The 20,117-nt window shown below is 40.0% G+C and overlaps 1 protein-coding gene across 1 annotated transcript in view; it reads right to left on the bottom strand.

Annotated features, from left to right (window-relative positions):
- Window positions 1-18,543: 18,543 nt before the first annotated feature.
- The window catches only part of LOC139475945 (small ribosomal subunit protein uS15m-like), a 142,532-nt gene continuing 140,958 nt past the window's right edge, over window positions 18,544-20,117 (bottom strand). Inside the window, exon 7 of the mRNA XM_071259158.1 lies at window positions 18,544-19,835. Within this exon, the coding sequence (XP_071115259.1) occupies window positions 19,440-19,835 (396 nt within the window). The 3' untranslated portion in view covers window positions 18,544-19,439. The remainder of the gene's footprint in view (window positions 19,836-20,117) is intronic.

Below are 20,117 nucleotides of genomic sequence, written 5' to 3'. Positions count from 1 at the left end.
ATACATTGAAAGACTTTTTAGAATGACAAAAGGTGATGAAAAGCATTGCAACAAACAACTTTTTACACTATGACTCAAGCTTCAACCATACTGTGTCGCCTGAGACTTGGTTGTAGTGACCTCTATGCTGACAGGCTTAAAATGTTTACATCAGCTAATCCAAACTGTTCCTTTGGCTACCACCATGAAGATGCACTTCACTATTTCTTTACCTGTACCAACTACTACAGCAGAAGAAAAAACATTTACTTTTACTCAAAAGATTGTGATCTAAATTCTAATCTTTATGGAAATGCAAAATACTCAAATCCATTTATAATTTCAGAACAGCCTCTGGCAGATTTCCAAACTTAGTCTAAATGCAAACTATCATTTAATCTCTCATGTTACTGACTTGTGCTTGTAGCGTTTTTCTTCAGCAGGTTCAGAGTCGACAACTGTGTTTTCATGCAAAATAATTACCCTATTACTTACTTTTGACTGTACACTATAATTGTTGACAACTGCAGCGGTATTGACATAAGTCTTTACTTGTTTGCCAAACCAGTTTCACACATTCTGTGAAATAAATATGTTCAAAACAAGAGAAATTTAAATACGATGTCAAAGTCTTTTAACACGATAACAGCGATACATTCAAACGAAAGTAGCATATCACACATGGAATTGGAGGCACTACAAAACGGTGAATTTCGTATATAATCAATGATACATAATGACATTCAGAAAACAAGGTTAACTCGTTAACAGATTAATACTTGTTGATTGTTGTTATATTAAAGACCTCTATGTCAATTTACTTGCTTCACCTCTATATCGTGTACTTTTTCCCACAAACAATCTCCTCCAAATACATGTTGCTGAAAACTCTATATCAACATGAACTTGTTCACCATGTGCATCAAGTTTTGTATCCACATCTCTGCACATTCAACCCCTGTTTCAGTTGTATAGTTGGTTGTATTTGCGAATTGAGTATGTTGAATTATTTATGTCAGAGAAAGACCCTCCTCCTTTCTTTATGAACATAGACGTCAGTTCGATCCCACACAAAGACTTTGTTAATTCATAATGTTATTGCCTATTTGCTAGTCCATGAAATGGACAAACAAATGTAGAAATGGCTAAATGCGAAGAAAGCATCAAATTAGTGCTAGATGTGACAGATCTCACAGGGTAACATTCAACAGACTCATTACCTCGTGATCATGTTAACCATATTCTTAACAGTTTCGATGAACTGAAAAATTGAGATGAATTAAATCTAAAAGTAAGAGAAAAAATTGGTAGTCAGTGCCAACATTCATTGTTGTGCGATCCATATTTATCAGCTTATTTCAAGCTTGACTGATTGGTTGACACAATAGAATATCTAATTGATCGTGAACTACTGGAGCATTCAAGCATCTGTATTATTAGAAAATATACATGTCAAGTAAAGCAGCTATGTTACATTTAATCCAACAAGCTGGTAATAATTTCGTCCCAATATAGCTGAAAAATTGCTGGTGTGACTTATCATTTAAACTCACACACAAACACTATATATTTGGCGAGAATGTAGGACAATTCCCCGCTCGGACAATACCCCACACTGACATTTCCCCACATGGACTTGACAAACTATAATGATATGAATATAAACATTCATCATCACTTGTCAGTTCACCAAAATTTCACCAGCTGGAAGTTGTTACAGACAAACACAGATTCTGACAAAGTTGGGTCGTCTTTAACACAGATGCTTATTCTCACTTTGTCACCACACTGCATGGGATTTATATCACTGTGTTTATAAGAGCACATTGATCATGCCCAAAACTCTGTTCACTGGAATTTAAATAATTAAGGCACTTTCAGTATACATCAGAGTAAAAGATACTGAGAACTTTTTTAAAAATGGCAAATGCACATGTGATTGTCAAGTTCATTCCCAACCATCGTGGTGGCCGCAGTCTTGTATATGAAGGTTTTCAGTACCGAGTGAAACGACGGGTGGCCAGCATACACTGAAAATGCTGTATGTCTAGTTACCTCTAATTCAAGAGGTCGCCTTCTGTCTTTGACTGACCTGTCCCTCCTTGGGACTCATGTATGTGAGTAGGGTACACATACCTATAATGAGTTTTAGTATTCATAGATTTTCTGTATTTGTATTGATATTATTTTCGTATATTGATATGATTTCATTTTTATCTTTGGCTGCTCTGTTTATATGCGTTTGAGTAGCTGTCCATCTCTCAGAAATAAAATTAGTTTGGCCCTCGCTATTGCATCACTTGGCTTTAAATTTTAGGAGATCTACAACAGATAGCGGATCTAACTGCATTTCTTGTTTTAACCCAGCCGGGGCTGCAGTATAGTCTTGACATTCCAGTAACAAGTGGGCAATGGATTCAGGTTGATTGCAAGTTGGACATACCATGTCATAGTACTTTTTGTGACCAAGTCTGAGGCGTTAGATGGCTATTTCAACTTTCATTTCATTTGAGTATGAGTATGGCTAGCCATCTGCCGATCTTACTTGCGTCCCACTGGGCTTGCCATCTTTGCACTTTGGAGGTTTTGACTTTTACTAAACTGGGCGGCAAAAGAAAGTAAAGGTCGAGTTCCATGATCAATAAAAAAATAACAAGAAGAGGTGTTGTTGTGAATGATAATATAATCTAGGGAGGGGTAACAAACGATTGATCAACCACAATTTACATGAAATTGTGCAATCACAGGTAATGTAAGCTCAAGGTAACAATTGGGGGGGGGTAAGAAATTTCAATTTCAAAAGTTGTCTGAAATGTCACCAAAACATTGTCAGACACACTACAAGTTCACTGTCGACACAGTTGCCTTCAATAGCGTGTATGACATCCAGCTGCCTCAATGCATGCTGTGATACGCTGCCTCATCGATGACATCAGTCTTCTGATGACGTGAACTGGAATCCGTTGCCACTCGTCTCTCAGGGCCTGCTACAATTCTTGTCTGTTGACGGGAGGCTGATGGCGTGCTCTAATCTGTCTGTCAAGATGGTCCCACAGATGTTCAATAGGATTCATATCGGGTAGGCCAGGGCAAAACGTCAACGTTCTGCTGGTTTAGAAAGTTCCGAGTCAGTCTTGCAGTATGGAGCCTGGCATTGTTGTGTTGAAAAAATGTCCCCTGCTGTTGGTTTTGTAAGAAAGGAAGCACAACTGGCTGTAACACGTGGTCTCAATACTGCACAGCGTTCAGGTTTCCCTGTATAAACACCAAATCAGTCTTCTGATCTCCACAAATACCGCCCCACACCATGACACTTCCCCCACCGAATGGATGGACCTCTCGAATACACGCCGGAGCCAAACGTTCCCCTCTGCGTCGTAAAACGCGCTCTCTGACGTCATTTCGAAACAAGTTAAACCGACTTTCATCAGTAAACAGCACTCAACGCCAATTTCTCACTTGCCAGCGTCGAACCTGCCTCGCCATTCGCAGTCTCAGGCGTCAATGTTGATCAGTCAGTACCATTCCTCGGAAAGGACGATACGCTCGGATTCCAGCAGCTTGAAGTCGTCGTAGTACTGTACGTTGGCTAATGGGATGTCCCAACGCTGTTGCTGCCGTCGCCGTCGCCGTCGCCGTCGCCGTTACGAATGTGTTTCGCAGATGAATGAGCCGTATCTGACCTGTCTCCCAGTGGTGTTGTCACTCGGGGTTGTCAAGTTCTAGGCCTGCCCTGTGTCCTCCCTGTTTGCCTGTACTGTTGAATCAGCCTAGCTACTGTCAATGGTGTACAACCAAACTTCTGCCAATTTGGACCTGTGTTGCCATTTCAGCCATACCGATGGCTCTCTCTCTCTGCTCCTGTGACAGTCGTGGCATTCCTTTTGTGTGCTTTCATCACGTGTGGTTATACCCTGGACACGAACGCATTTATACAGTTTACATGCACGTGCAGTTTATGCCATAGGCGGGAAACCTGTTTCACCATTTTTTTGTCATTGCACGAGCGTCGTCAAAGGTGGCGCGTTCGGGTGGGGTGTTTTGGGGTACCTGTTCCTGGGCAGCCATATTCCCAATACCCACTTTCCACCAGTTATCGTTTGTGGTTACAAATTGCCAACCTATACTTTCTTTTGCCGCTTAGTTTAGTTTACTTAAGGGAATAGTCAGTATCTCTTATTGTCTAGTGCTAACATCGCCCATGAGTGTGTCTGCTTTTTCATTTCCATAAATATATACTACCCATCAAAAGTTTAGACTCACCAGTGTAAATGTAGCCACTCACTATACTCAACCGTTCCAAACCAGATAAAGCCAAATATTCTAAACTTTTTACAGGTACTTTTTGAACTGATGTGACGTAAAACCAAACCTGTACTGGTGAAAAGATTAGAGTTTTGAGTTCATTAATTGATCAAACTCAGTGAAATGTCGCAAATGTTTATACAAAACTTCGCACCAAAATGCAGCTGTTCACATGCACGATAATGCACGTGTTTTAGCAGCAATTATACGCGGGTTACTCGTGCAATTCATCTTTATAAGGATTGCAGTTGGCTCCTCTGAGTTAGTGGAGAATTTCTTCTTTGATGCAAGCATGGGTAGAGGGAGAAGTCTCCGTATGGAGCAACGACATCAAGCCTTGGCACTCCTACAAGATGGCAGATCACAACGGTATGTTGCCAGACATCTTGGCGTATCCCAAAAGGCAGTTTCCAACCTCTGGGTACGCTTTCAACAGACCAACTCCGTCCAGGATCGATCCAGGATCGATCCAGGTGGGGTAGGCCCAGGGTAACATCACAGCAAGATGACCGATACGTCTCATGGGCAGACACATTACAGCCACAGCAGCCAATAATGCTTTCCTACAAGCTACAGGACGATGTGTATCTGTATCAACAATACACCGCCGATTACGTCACTACGGACTGCGGGCACGTCGTCCAGCTGTAAGACGTAAGACCCCCTATTACTACAGGGCACCGTCAGAACAGACTGAATTGGGCAAATGGACATTTACGCTGGGGTCCCCGCAGATAGGCAAGGGTACTCTTCTCTGACGAATCAAGGTTCAATCTGCATTTCAACGATGGTCGGATCCCAGTCTCCAGACGTCAGGGAGAGCGGTACGCTGACGTTGTTATTGTGGAGCACGATCGGTTTGGAGATGGATCCGTTATGGTCTGGGGAGGTATCACCATGACTGGAAGAACTGATTTACTGGTACTGGAAGGAAATCTGACTGGGCAGAGATACAGGGACGAGATCATCATTCCCATTGTGTTTCCATTCTTAAGGGCCATGCCAGGTCACACGGTTTTCCAAGATGATAATGCCAGGCCTCACAGAGGTCGCATCGTGACAGCTTGTTTACACAAACATGGGGTGAATCGAATGGATTGGCCAGCATTATTGCCCGGTATGAACCCCATTGAGTATGTTTGGGATCTGCTGGGACGGCGTGTTTATGCCAGAGTTCCTTCCCCTGCTAACCTTCGCCAACTTCGCAATGCATTGTTAGAGGAATGGCAAAACATTCCCCAGCGGCAGATTGGACTGTTCATTCGTGGTATGCAACGTCGATGCAATGCCTGTGTTAGAGCCAGGGGTGGTCATACCCATTATTAACTTTTGCAATTTCACTTTTGTATGGTACTAGCGAATACGGCATTCTGGTTCACTAATCATCAATGCACACGTCCTTCTGAACATGGATTTGAAGACCTAAATGAATGATTTTTTAAATTTTTATTGTTAGCTTTCACAAATACGATTTTCCTACGAGATATAGTGAGTGGTTTCAGCGAGTCTAAACTTTTGATGGGTAGTATAAATGTGAGACGGGATCCAACACAGCTCCACCTGTTGCCCTTGGTCCGATAGTTTTGTATATTCGTATAGAATATTGTTGACTGTGTTTGGCCTGGAGTTTGAGTTTCTGCCACTGATGGCTTTGAAGTGTGCTAAGCGAGTCTGATAGGACGACTGCCTTTGCTTCTGGTAGTTCCGGTATGAGTTTGAGTGCGTGATGAACTGCCTCCAATTCAGCAGTGAATACAATACTGACTGACCATCAGGCAGGCGAACTGAATGTGCTTGGGGTTTGGAGCTGTGGATATGTATCCCGTAACCAGCACTGTTGTTGATATGATTCTTGGATCCATCAGTGTATATATGGGCCCAGCTGTCCCTGGTTGTTTGAATTTTAGTGATAGCTATTGATCGTAGTAGGGTTGGGTTTTCTTTTTTAGTGACTTCTGATGTTAATGCAGTGTCAACCTTTGGAGTCCGGGAGGTTGTAACTCTTTGTGGTGACTTTCTGGTGGCTGCATGGCATCACGATTGTTGAGTTCTCATACATGTATCCAAGATTTATTTAGTGAGGGATTTTTCCGAGCTAAGGCTTCATCTCTGTGTGTTTGTCTAGTCAAATCTTTTTCACTAAAGGATTTGAGGTCCATCGCCAGAATGATGATATTGCCTACACTCTCCTTTCAATGGGAGTTCTCCTGTTTCTACTTGCAGTGCTTCTAGTGACGTACCTGTTGCTGCACCTGTGGCTGATGAATATGAAATGGGTGTTCTGCATCAAAGGGACGGTATTCTGATTGGTTAACAGGAAGGGACGTGCTTCTGATTGGCTATTCATGTCTGAGACGGTGACGTCACACTAGAAATAGAGATCAGTAGCCATGAACCAGTGTATTTCAAGGTGTGGTGCGATAACCGGGAAATCCCGCGCTATAGACAGATCAACGGTTACACATTCAAACATGGTCTAATAAGTATCAAAATCTGTAGAATAGTATGTATGAAATTCCTTTGAAATAGTGAGGAAGCAATGTTGTCCGTTCTTTTATGTTTACATTAGTTGCATAGGTAAAGGAAAAATGTTTTGTTACTGTGAACAGAGTGATGAACTAGGTCACATAACAGCCTTGTCCACTGAAGGCAATCAGCTGTGTAAACAAACCTTAGAGGAAGGCATTCCTCTGTATCCACGGGTTAACGTAAATGCACAAGTACGTTTATCACTGAATGTAGCCCAGCCCCGTCTCTATAGTTATGAATGACTATGTAGTGGATAAATATTAAGGCTCTATTTACATCGTGTAGTCTTCATTTCACATGTAACCATGCCTGCTGACGGATGGAAAGCATATTTGTCTAGTATTTATTTGAATCCCAAACACCCAGCCTCCTTTTCTGGCCCTGCTAAGTTGTATCACATTGTGAAAAAGGAGGGGAAATTTGATATTAGTTTACATCACATCAAGAAATGGCTGGCATCACAAGATGCCTATTCGCTTCAGCGACCTTTAAGATACAAGTTCAAGCGGAACAGAGTGGTGGCTTCAGGTCTCAATGCTCGATGGGATATTGACTTGGCTGATGTATCTAATATAGCCTTGGTCAATGATGGTGTGAAATACTTACTCATAGCTATAAATGTATTTACACGATTTCTGTGGGTGGAGCCCATTAAAAATAAAACACCAGATGCGGTCATTAAGGCCTTGAAAAAGATATTTACCCGCGCTACCCTGCCACAAATTATACGATCAGACAAAGGGCGAGAATTTGATAATAAGAAACTGAGTTCTTATTTAAGACTCAAGGGCATCACTTACTATGTCACACAGAATGAAACCAAGGCTTCTTATGCTGAGAGAGTGATACGGACCCTCAAGACAACGATGTACAGATATTTTACGTTCAAACAAACATATCATTATTTGGATATTTTACAAGACCTCGTCCAGGATTATAAACACAGACCTCACAGATTGTTGAACTGAACAGAATCCTCAGATATTAATCAAACTAATGATGCTCTAGTATGGAAGGAACAATACATTGATGCTTTGACGAAACCGGCAAAATTGAAAGTTGAAATCACACAGAAGTCAATGAAGAAACCCTTTAAGTTTAAAGTGGGCGATCAAGTGAGACTGTCTCATTTGAGACATACATTTCAAAGAGACTATCAAGAAAAATGGACTGAGGAAATCTTTATCATAAGAAGAAGGTACTATCGTGATGGTATAATCTATCTGTTGAAAGATATGGCAGAGGATCCAGTTCAAGGCAGTTTGTATGTAAATGAACTACAGAGAGTAGACAAGCATGCTGACACTGTGTGGAGAGTGGAGAAAATACTCAAGAAAAGAAAGAGATCTGGTCAGAATAAAGTGTTTGTGAAATGGATGAGCTTTCCTAAAAGGTTTAACAGTTGGATCCCAGAAGCTGATCTTCAGAGTATATAAGGGTCTTCCTCTTTGGAAAATGTTCATTTACTCTCCGCTCGTCATGAAGTCCAAATCGTATCCTGATTGTGGGAGACAGTTCTCTAGACATGATAATATGCATAGACATATGAGGCAGATGCATTCATATCCTCCTTCTCCTCCTCCGGGAACCTAACCTCCTCCCGGAACCTAACCTCCCCTCCTCCAACACTAAACGAACAGTTCTCTACTTTACCATCCCCACTAATGCAGTGGTCGTGGGTCCATCTGGTTGTGGCAAGAACAGAATAATACCTCATAGAAAATACCCATGAAAGTTTGATTACGTAGTACATGCATACAGATGTGCTGTATATGTTTGTATTTTATCTACATCTGTATGCATGTACTACGTAATCAAAGTTTCATGTGTATTTTCTATGAGGTATTATTCTGTTCTTGCCACAACCAGATGGACCCACGACCACTGCATTAGAGGGGATGGTAAAGTAGAGAGGTATTATTCTGTTCTGTTCAACGATCTGTGAGGTCTGTGGTTATAATCCTGGACGAGGTCTTGTAAAATATCCAAATAATGATATGTTTGTTTGAACGTAAAATATCTGTACATCGTTGTCTTGAGGGTCCGTATCACTCTCTCAGCATAAGAAGCCTTGGTTTCATTCTGTGTGACATAGTAAGTGATGCCCTTGTGTCTTAAATAAGAACTCAGTTTCTTATTATCAAATTTTCGCCCTTTGGCCCCATGGCTTCCATAGCTGTGCACAATACTGAAGTGAGTGAGATGGATCGATAAAAGTTTGGTAGGGCTTTGTCTTTCCTTTGCTTTAGAAGCGGGATAACAGCAGTACGTTTCCATCCTTTGGGGATTTCTCCTTTGGACCATATCATGTTGTACAATCAGTGAGTAATTTTGGTTTGATCAGGTAGGTTTTTCAATATCTCGTGACTGGTTGTGTCAAGACCAGGTGCAGTGCCTTTTCTATGTTGTATCACATCATCAAACTCTGTTACAGTAAAAGATATATTGTATACCAGATGCTTGCTTTTTCGCGGCTGTCTTGATATCTTAAGCATTTTTTCATGTTTGAATTCTTTGCTGTAATTTGTGTTGATGCGGGCAGATGAGAAGTGTTCAGCAAGAATGTTGGCCTTTTCTTAGACTGTATGGGTGTTGGCTAACTTGGGAATATTTGTAGGTTTATGCTTACCCCTGATTGCATGTATTTTGCTCCAGAGTGTTTTAGCATTTGTTTTTTCATTATAGATTTGCAGATGGTCTGCTATGACTCTTTTTTAGAATTGTCTATGAGCCGTCTTACTTTTGTCTTGGCTGCTTGGACTTGGGTGAAGGCTGAATTGTCCCTTTTTGACCTATTAAGGGCTTTCTTTCTCACTCTCCTAGCTTTTGCTATTTCTCTGTTCCACCATGGTACTGGAGTTTTGCCAGTTTTGTGGGCTTTTTTTCAAAATATAATTATCAACGGCGACAATAATTGCTGAGACAATTTCTGAGGATTTTATTGTGTGTATATGTTTTTACTGTCAAATGTGTAACAAATTTATTAAACGTCTAAATATTCAGTTATTTTACAAAGTGACTGAAAAACATTTCCATCTGTATTATTATGATAACGAATTCCAAACATTTTGATGTTTAATGTCATCACCAAGAAACTGAAAATGTTACGTTGAAAAGTACATTTCTATGTTGTTTGGCTTCTAATCCTACATAATAATCTGTTGTGATGTTTGTAGGCCATTTTGATTGTCTGAATCACATTTTACAAATTGACGGTAATATATACACGCTTACAAAGGAAATGACCTGTGAAAACGTCTATCGCTCATTGAAGAATTTCCCAATCAAGACGTAGAGAAACAAGAACGAATCGGTTCAAATGAAGGAAAACAAAATGCAAATATCATAATTACAACCTACCAAATTTATGTGTATAAATTTTAGGCAGCTTCCTTGTTCGAGGAATGTATCCGTGAATATCCACACAAAGGAACAATATCCCATTCGTCTGCAGCTGTACAAAGAAACTTATTCGATGCCACGTGTCTCAGTAACAATCAAATATCTTAAAAGATAGATATCGTTTCGGGATATTATAACCCGTGTTCGTTTCTCAACTGATCACTTGGATTGTTTCAGGTGTTTTACATAGGTGTCAAGTCTCAATGGCCGGCTGAGAAAGCCCACGTGACAACTATTTTCATAACGTCCACAGTTCCTAAAAAATCCATTGAGTGATAGATAACAATGATCAATCAATCAACGTATTATCAGTTAACCCTTTGAACAAAGTATGTTTTTTTTTTACATCGGCACTTCACGCCATGATATGAGTGTATTCCCTTTGTTTTAGTAAACCTAGAAATGTAAACACTCACTCTTGACATATCCACTGTGCAAGAAAACTGTGATTAATCAATCAACGTATTTCCTGTTAATCCTTTGATGACTAGGAACGATCCGTTGATTTACAAAAAAAATAAATCAACTGATCATTTACCTCTTGCTTGGCTGCCACGTGCATATTACATAACACACATTTCACCTCACTTCAAACCTGGATTTAGATTGAATAATTACCCCAGACACAATAAATGCCAAATGGGAACCTTTGTCAGGTAATCTAAGTGGTGCTACCACTAATTGTACCTGTAATAAATTCATTAACTGAGCATCAAGTGAATGACGACAAATACACAAGTGTAGGGTTATACCAGAAAACGTGGATGACAACAAGGGAGTAGTTATCGTATTATCGACGCAAGCCGAAATCCGAAAATGCTTTCACTGCATGGATACTTTTTTTAGTATTAAACTATAACCATCTGGGGTATTTCCAAATGACGACATCCGATGAGCTCTGCTGTTCTTTTTGTCTGTTTGTTTAGGCTGAAGAAATTAATTAACATGCGCCCTTTGTCGAAATCTTTATAGATCACAGTTAACCAGTCAGTGTTTATGCAAAAATGCGTAAAACAAATATTGCCAAGTTTATTTAGCTGTCCTTGCAGACGGTAGCCCAGTCTCTGGTCACGCTCAGTTGCGTTGCGTATCATCCGGGTACTCACGGGGGAAAAAACAATAACAAAGGCAACAACCAGTCCGGGGAATTTCGTTAGATCAGTGCCCCTTTAAGGCCTATCTGCCTTTGCATAATCCTATGTTGGCTGAGGACTGGGCTATTCCCATAATTGTGAACTACCTAGGTCCAGTAGGTGAGCAAAGGAAGGTGGTCGCTTCCAAAAGTGTCATTATGGACTTGCCATTGGCAATGTGAGGAGAGGCTGTTGGTGGCAATTGTGGGATCATTTGAACTCCATGCTTTGTGAACATGGTCATAACGTGTGTGGCTGCCGTTGTTTAGAGTTAGGAGTTTTAAAGTGATAACTTGGGTTTCAAGGTTTCCTACATTAGATTCGATGTGTTAGAGGTACAGCTGTCGTGGACAAGGGTCATTAGTCCTCTTCCCTTGTTGACAGGCTGTTTCTGTCTTTTCTATATTAGGGGTACCCAGGTAGCGTGAATTTGGCTTTTTTGCTGAGTATGGGCCCCAGCTGTATTAGAATGACATGCAGCTTTATCACCTATTTTTTTACGAGTGCATTTAGTTCGTTGCCGTGGCTCTTAAGGCCATTTGCGTTCCACTGTAATAATAGCAAGTCCATGATTGTTTAGCGCTCATTGAATTTTAGGGCATACACTATTTGGGAACTGTTTCTTGTTCCTTTGTATTTCAGTATTTTGAAACCAGTTCGAAGATGCGGGTGGCTTTGGCTTTGGAACTGATTTTCCTGCTTGTCATTTAGATCAACTTTGTTTGAGATCTGAGCCTTTTGAGTAGTAGAATCCATGAGGTTTGATTTGGGGGCTTTGGTCTTCTTCCCCTTGCGTGTAGCAGTGACTTTGTGTCTGTGAGCAGTGTCAGTGCTCACAGATTCGATTGTCTGCTCAGTAGAGTGATTAGTAGTCGCTTGGATTTTTCAACCTTAGAGAGTTGAATACACATTACTAAGACATTTTATGGTATCCCATTTTAGTTTGATTTTGCTAATGCTTTTTGGCATGTCAATTGATTCTGTAAGGTTGTCCCAGACAACAACGTAGCCTCTTCCATACTTATTTATCCTAATATTTTTGTGCTTCAGCTCTTTGGCAATATCTTGAGCTGTTAGGATCTTATTTAAGATCTTGGGAGAAGTCAGTGCTAAAGACTACTTTTTCCCCATTGGGTTTATGACCTTTTATTCTGTTTTGTCTTCGACTCTGATGAGACCATTTTTTTGTCTTTTCTGTTTGATTTTAGCCTTGGGTGGGCTTGGTCGTTTAAGCATGTCTTGAGCACTGAGAACATGGTAATTGATTTGTTCTTTGTTTTTAGTTCTTGGGAATGCGAATCTGTTCTGAAAACGGTCAGGGACATTTAATGAGGCTTGACTATAAGTCACTTTGGCTGTTTGTTCTGGAAGTTTTTTTCTGGTGACCAGAGTGAAGGGATTCCCGTCAGTTGGGTTGGGCTGACCCTGGTGAGCGTGGAGGGTTGTGTTCAAGGCAATCGGAGGTATGCAATCCACTTCATATTCCAAATTGTATGATACGATGGTTTGGCCAGTCTTGAGCTATGGGGCATCTATCTGGGGTCTATGTGACATTTCTCCTGTAAATACTGTTCACCATCGTGCTTTGAGATTTTTCTTAGGGCTGGGTAAATACGCTCCAAATGTTACTGTTAATGGATATATGGGATGGATTCCCCCGATAGTTAGACTGTGGATGTGTATTGTTAGACAGTATTGTCATTTTACTAAAATGTCCCTTAGATGAAATAAGTATGTTTTTATGTGGTCTGAAAGGTATGCTGGTGGACGTGTGAAAAACTGGAATTTTTGTGTGAGGGTAAGGCAAACGAATGGGGTCTGAATATTTCTGAGAATGTTAGCGTGAAAATTGTAGTTGTACGTGTGCATGATATATGCATGGGAAAGTATGTGTCTGATTGGAATGAACCCCGTTATGCAAGTCTGTCGGAAGAACGGGTGGTAATAAATTACGTACGTATAGAATGTTTAAAGATATGTATGGGTGTGAAAGTTATGTAAGTATGTATATGCCTCATTCTTACCGCTCTGCCTTCTCCAAATTTAGATCAGGTACTGCTCCTCTGAAGTTGGAAACAGGCAGATATTAGAATATGAATGTGAATGAAAGAGTGTGATTTCAGTGTAAGGAAAGTATTGAGGATAATTGTCATGCTGGATTGTCCTGTGTACAATGATTTGCGTGAAAGTTTATACGAAAAGGTCAATTTAGCTATTCCAACTTTCTAGAGTTATGCAAAACTGATAAACAACAAAACAACAAAACATACATGCATGAAGTAAAGTGTATTGAGAAGATCTATATATCACCATAATCAACACTGAAAATGACAATCATACCGCGACCGAGAATGACGTCAGAGCCCCCCAAAGTTGGGTGTGGTACAAAACTCGAGGTCTCAGAATCATGGAGAATAGGCAGAGTACATAAACAATCGCTCACGTTCAATAACAAGTCATTAGTAGCGTGTGTGACCACCAAATGCCTCAATACACGCCAAAACTCTTCGATGCACAGAAAAAGTCAGTCGTCTGATGAGGTCACGTGGGATTTGACGCCATTCTTCTTGAAGGGACAAGATCAGTTCTTGCTGGTTGACTGGATAGTGTGGTCATTGTCGAACACGACGATCCATCAAGTCCCAGAGGTGTTCTATGGGGGACATGTCGGGTGAGCGTGCAGGCCACGGCAGGACGTTGATGTTGTTGGCTGCGAGAAAGTTAGTGACAATTCTGGCTGTATGGGCTCTAGCGTTGTCATTCTGATAAATGACACCACGTGGCTGCTGTTGGAGAAATGGTAGGACAACTGGAGCTGTCAAGTTTCCTACAACGATGACCACAGATCCCTCCCCACACCATGACACTCCCTCCAGCGTATGGTACGACCTCCTGCACGCAACACGCCGCTGTTCTTTCACCCCTTCGGCGGTTAACAGATTGTCTTCCATCAGCCCTAATCATACAGAATCCACTTTCGTCAGTGAAGACAACCCTCTGCCAGTCACGTCTTTGCCAACGTCGTACAGTCCGGGCCCGTCTCAATCGCAGACGACGATGTTGCGCTGTCAATAGCTGTCCTCTGTATGGTCTAAAAGCCCTGATTCCATAAGCCCTGAGTCTCTGACTGTGGATGTCTGACTTGCCGTTGCAATCGTTTTATACCCTTCCCCGCACGTGCATTTGCAGTTGTCCGTGGTGCACGTGTTTTTCACTTTTTCGCATGTTATCTCGCAAACATGTAACAGACGATTAATATTTTCTGCATACACTATTGTTGTATTTAGGTTATGTGTTTTAGATAGACTTCATTGAAAAAAACAAAACATTTTGTCTGAAATGTATATTTTTAGTTGGTAAAGTTTCTTTTGGACGTCAGTTTATTATGTATATTTCACAGTCAAAACCTGCTTTAAAATTATCCAATGAAAAACAAAATTATACATCTAGTGACGGGTAGTATATTCTATATACCCCTTTTACATTAATATATTCATGCTGCATATACTGTGATATATTTTAAGTCTCTCGTAACCCTTAACGAGTGGCTCACTTTTATATCCTGTTATATGCATCTATGTAAATATTTTTGTGAGGTGAGTAGTATAAGTAATGGTGATTCTGGCTCACTTCCACTGGAGTCAGATTTATATACCTATACCAACACTACAGGGGGAATTTTTTATGTGTAAACGATGACGGGATTCAATGGTCATCATGAGATTAAACTAAATTGTAATGAAAATGTCTCTAGCTCACCACCACTTGGAGCCATTTTCAAACCTATCAATGCTTCTATGATATAAATTTTTATAGGTAATGGTGATTCTGGACCACTTCCACTGGAGCCAGATTTACATACCTATACCACCACTACAAGGGGAATTTTTTATGTGTAAATGATGATGCGATTTAACAATCGTCATGAGATTAAACTAAATTGTAATGAAAATATTCTCTATTATTTTTATTCATACGTATACCATTATTTTTAACAAAGTGATATTCAACATTTTTACTAAGTTCTTCGTTCATTTTACTAGGAGACCAGACTATATACTCTTCTTGGTAATTGGAAAGAAACAATTGATGACCGTATTTGGTTGGTTTGATATCACTGATATAATATATACCTTGTGGTAATTCTCTCCATTTGATAATTTTGTCCCTGAGCATAACTTCCATTATTTTATATTTATGTAAACATTCTCCTAAATGTTGGTTTTGACACGGATTAATTGTTGTCTCCCCTGTTCTATGACCTTTTTTTCCTCATCTTCGCTACTAATACCACTGGTCTTTGATCGAATCTCCTGCTTCATTGCGTTGTATTTGGTGAGTTCTGACAACACTAAACTCCTCTTCGGATATCTTACAATCAGCCAATGCTGTTGAAATATGATCCTCAATGCTGTTCAACTTTGCTTCGGCGAGTATCCGAATACTATTGTGTTTTAATGCTTTCTTTTGCAACTTACGAGAAATGAATTTTATCGCTATTCCTGCCAGTCCCGAGACTCCGGCAGCTATTTGCATGCCAAGTACGATAGGCGCCGCGATAGTTGATAATAAACCAACACCGGCTACACCGAGTCCCATGCTAGCTGTTACAAGCGCGGTGTCAACTCTGTCGAGAGCATTCACGTCTCTGCGATACTTTTTATACAATCCAAGTCTCAACACCCTCTCCTTCTCTATTCGATGTTTTATGTCGCTTATTTTATGTAATCTAAATTCATCAACTTCATCGAGTGCTGGATATAAATCCATATTATTATATCATATAATAGTCTTTAATTGGTCTTGCTTAAATGTTTTGAGAGTATACATGAACCTTATCAAATGTATATTATACAGCATGAATATCTTAGTAAGAGAAATGCTGTCACTTTTAATAATTTGGACCCCCTCAAGGGTTGCAATGGGTGTTACTCCCATATAAATAATACTGCAACGTTGACGTTGGTGTTTCTTTAGCCATTTAATCGATAGACCTTGTAATATTTCGAAGGCATCTTCCGGTGCATCTCCGAACAAGACTTCAATAATAAGCGTAGAAAGATTAGGTATTGCACTCAAGTTAACTTTAATATCATTGAGTTCAGTAACCAAATTAAAACTAACATTTTTTTATGTCGGACGACTAAATAACATATAACCTGGGTTTTCTGGCAGGGGGGTGACTAACACACTTTTTCGTTTTGATGGGATATAAGCCCCAAATACGATCCAACTATTTATTATCTTAGTTAAATTATGTGCCTTACCCGTCATCACATATGGTGGGGTAATGACGATATTCAATAGCCACTCAACGGGAATCATCGGTTCTGGGATGGCGCTCGATGCGCATTAACAAGTTTGTTGCAAACGTGGAGGATGTTATTAATTCACCAGTTGACATACCATCTTCTATAAAGCGTTATCAAGATGTATTACAGTACACTCAATCCAAAGTAGACAACGTTTATGCGCCGGGACTATACATGTCTCCGAGTAATATGGAACTTAAGATCGATCAAGTGATAGGCTATAATAATAAAATTGTTATTGCTACCGATCAACAAAAACCAGGTATAAATTCAGATATTAACACCGAATTAATAACGCAAACAAACACAGGCGAAACGGGAATAGTCAAGCCACAGACACCACATGTTTCACAACCATCTACTGACGCACAACCACAAGTGCCACCACATATTGCAGCTAAAAATCAACAACATATCGATGAAAAAACAGCGCTTATAGTAGGTGGAGTCGTGGCTAGTTTGCTCATGATTTGGTTAATGAACTGATTTGGATAAATAGTCTTTAGCGGATACATACAACAGCCCTGCAATTGCTACAATCAGTGCCCACAAGTTTTGACTAAGCGAAGTGGTGGTCTTAGCTAATAAATTCAAGAGCCAGGAAACAATACTCCCTATTATACCGGGAAGTATGACTTTCTAACACATCTAGAATAAAAGCTGTTTTTCCACAACCCGTTTGCCTGCAGATGATAGCGCAGTGCGATTCTTTAGGTAAAACACAATTAATAGATTGCTTGCACGAATCGTCCATTCTGTATATTAAGTTGCGCAACCATAATAGCGTACAAATATATGTTTAATTTACCAGCTGATTCCTGGAGCTTCGCTATCTGTATAGTGACACCCTCGCTAGCATTTTCTATTCTCCTCCCACTGCTGTGTAGTTAGTCATCGTCCGTGGTTCTCATGTCGAGCCATAGCGCATACTTCGTGGTAAGGAATTCAGCCAGGGATACATCCCCAAGAGACAGATCTTTCGCGACCGCATTAACTTCTGGGCTTCATTTTATAGAAGGGAGTTTTTTAATCTCATCCCATTGTTGATACGCTAGCATTCCTTGACTATATAGTTGATTAGGAACGCCCTCGATAGTCAATTCTACTTTTGTAATCTTGGGATTGTAGAACTTCTCGGTATTTCTTCATGTAGTAATATTATAATAGAAGTTTTAATAACTGTTTACTGAAAAGGACTAGAATAGTGTCTATACAACCAAGTGAGTGAGTGAGTGAGTTTGGTTTAACGCCGCTTTTAACAGTATTCCAGTTACATCACGGCGTGTACAACTAAGTGCTAGAGGAGGCGTTGATGACTCACACACAGGAAAGAAGTGAGGTTTTTCCCACCTTCACGCATGAGAAGCTGTGCTATTGCGGGTACAACTAATTAAATTTGACAGTGAAGAGGACTTAGTCCGAAAGTTAGTTTAGTGTGATTGCAGCCAAAATACAGGAATTTGGCAATGATGTAATAGAGGTAGAGGATTCATAAGAAATATTTGATTTTCAACAAATGAACATCTGTGTTAGAATTGGTCTTCAGAAACCATGCTTGTTGTAAGCGGTTACTACTTCAGCAATATGAGCTGCTTACACAATGTCCACAATGGCCAATTCAACATAATTTGATAACGTTCAACTTGCTACTAACTGTCATAGAGTTGTGAAAAAAGCATGTCAATGTTTTTGGTATCGAATGGAACTAGATACCTGATTTTCATCTTTATTTTGACCAATCAGAATCAAGACTCTTTTAGTGTCATGTTGGAACAATATAAGACACCTCATATTTGTAAATTATATTTCAGGTACATGTTCATACCCTTGATATCAATAATGTAATAGATCACAATTTTTCATATAAATTATCTCCTTAGGGATTTTGTATGTAATATTTTAAAAACAATCTTGCTTCTGTAGCGACCATAAAATTTCTGAGCAGGGTACTGATACTTATTTGCTTAAATTAAATATGAACATGCTCAGCCCCACATTGGGCGCCAATGTAGCGGCCATAAAATTTCCGAGTCCCATGATGGGATTCGACCCACGGACCTTCTGATCAGAGGTCGGACGCCTTGTCCACATGACCAAAGAGGTTTACCCCGTCAGCAAGCTGACAAGGAAAGGATGTCATCTGTGGGATGACTGCACGCCCTGCTACACTTCCATGATAACAATTTTATGGACACACTCAAAGAAATCAACCTTCCATGAATTGGTAATTACATTCATTTATACATTGAATATCTGCAACGGAAGAATTAAGACAAAATTGTTACCATTCCAACTTCTAAATGCCACTCAAAGAAGTTAACGGAAGAATTGTTACTATTGTTGAATATTCCACTTGTTTCAAACAGCCAGATTAATATAACAGATGTTTTTTGTCAAAGTAATTAAAAAATACACTTTCCTGATTCGAGCATAGATTTATTAGAAGAATATGAATACAATATAGCTGAATGAACTATTTTATGTCTACATCTATGAGAGAACATATTCACAAAATGATGTACGGGTAATTCTGTGAGCACATGTGGACCACAGATGCTTGCATCATTCACATGCAAAATGTTAGCTTCATATGACTTTGGGTTCAGAGGAGATGAAGATGGAAAGCCTAAAACTATGATAAAAGTTCAATAGAACTCACAGACAACTCACCTTGACACAAACCTTTAAATTTTCTGCTAGTTTCAACCTTTTAGTTATATATCTCACAAACAACCTGACAGCTCTTCCCAGAAAAAGCATCTTAGGTCCTGCCAGCCTATCATTTTTTAAGTAAATTGACCTCTGCCTTGGTCACTGATTCACGCACCTGCTGCTTCCACAGAAGCTCTCTATCAAGGTTTAGCTTGTCAATATCATTCTTAATGTTAACCAAAGTTTTTTGTTTGTACACCTCATAGTCCACCCGTTCAGCATCTAATTGTTCTCGAAGTTCAAACAGTTTCTGTTTTCTCACATCAAATGCTGCCTTCACTGTGGAACTTCTCTTAAGGAACTTCTTGCTTGCATGGCCATGGTATTCCTGGATGGGGGCATAGCGAATCTTCAGTTCTCTCAAGAGCCAGAGGAAGCGCTGATAGTCCTCCTGGCGAAGATACTTCAGCAGCTTCTTCCTCATCTGTATCTTCTCCACCAGCTGAGCCTTGGTCTTCTTGTCCTGACAACATTTCAACATCACTAATCTCAAATGTATGTGGGAATAGTCAGTCATTTCTCCCGTTATTCCCTCATGAAAAATAGGCTTTACATTCCCCTGACAAACATAGGAGAAGCTTAAAAGGTGAAATGAAGTATTTCCACTCTAATTGTGCTAATGACCTTACTTCGAGCATAAGTATAGCTTTTCTGCTACGGGATTTACATATCCAATGCAGCACAATTTTAAACCAGAAACTCATGCCCACAGCTACTCTCAAAGGAAAGTAATGAGCACTTTGGG

Source organism: Haliotis cracherodii, unplaced genomic scaffold (assembly GCF_022045235.1).
Source record: "Haliotis cracherodii isolate W230 unplaced genomic scaffold, xgHalCrac1.p SCAF_3, whole genome shotgun sequence".
Lineage (NCBI taxonomy): Eukaryota > Metazoa > Mollusca > Gastropoda > Lepetellida > Haliotidae > Haliotis > Haliotis cracherodii.
The sequence above is the reverse complement of the archived record's forward strand: the minus strand, read 5'-3'. Positions and strand labels throughout refer to the sequence as shown.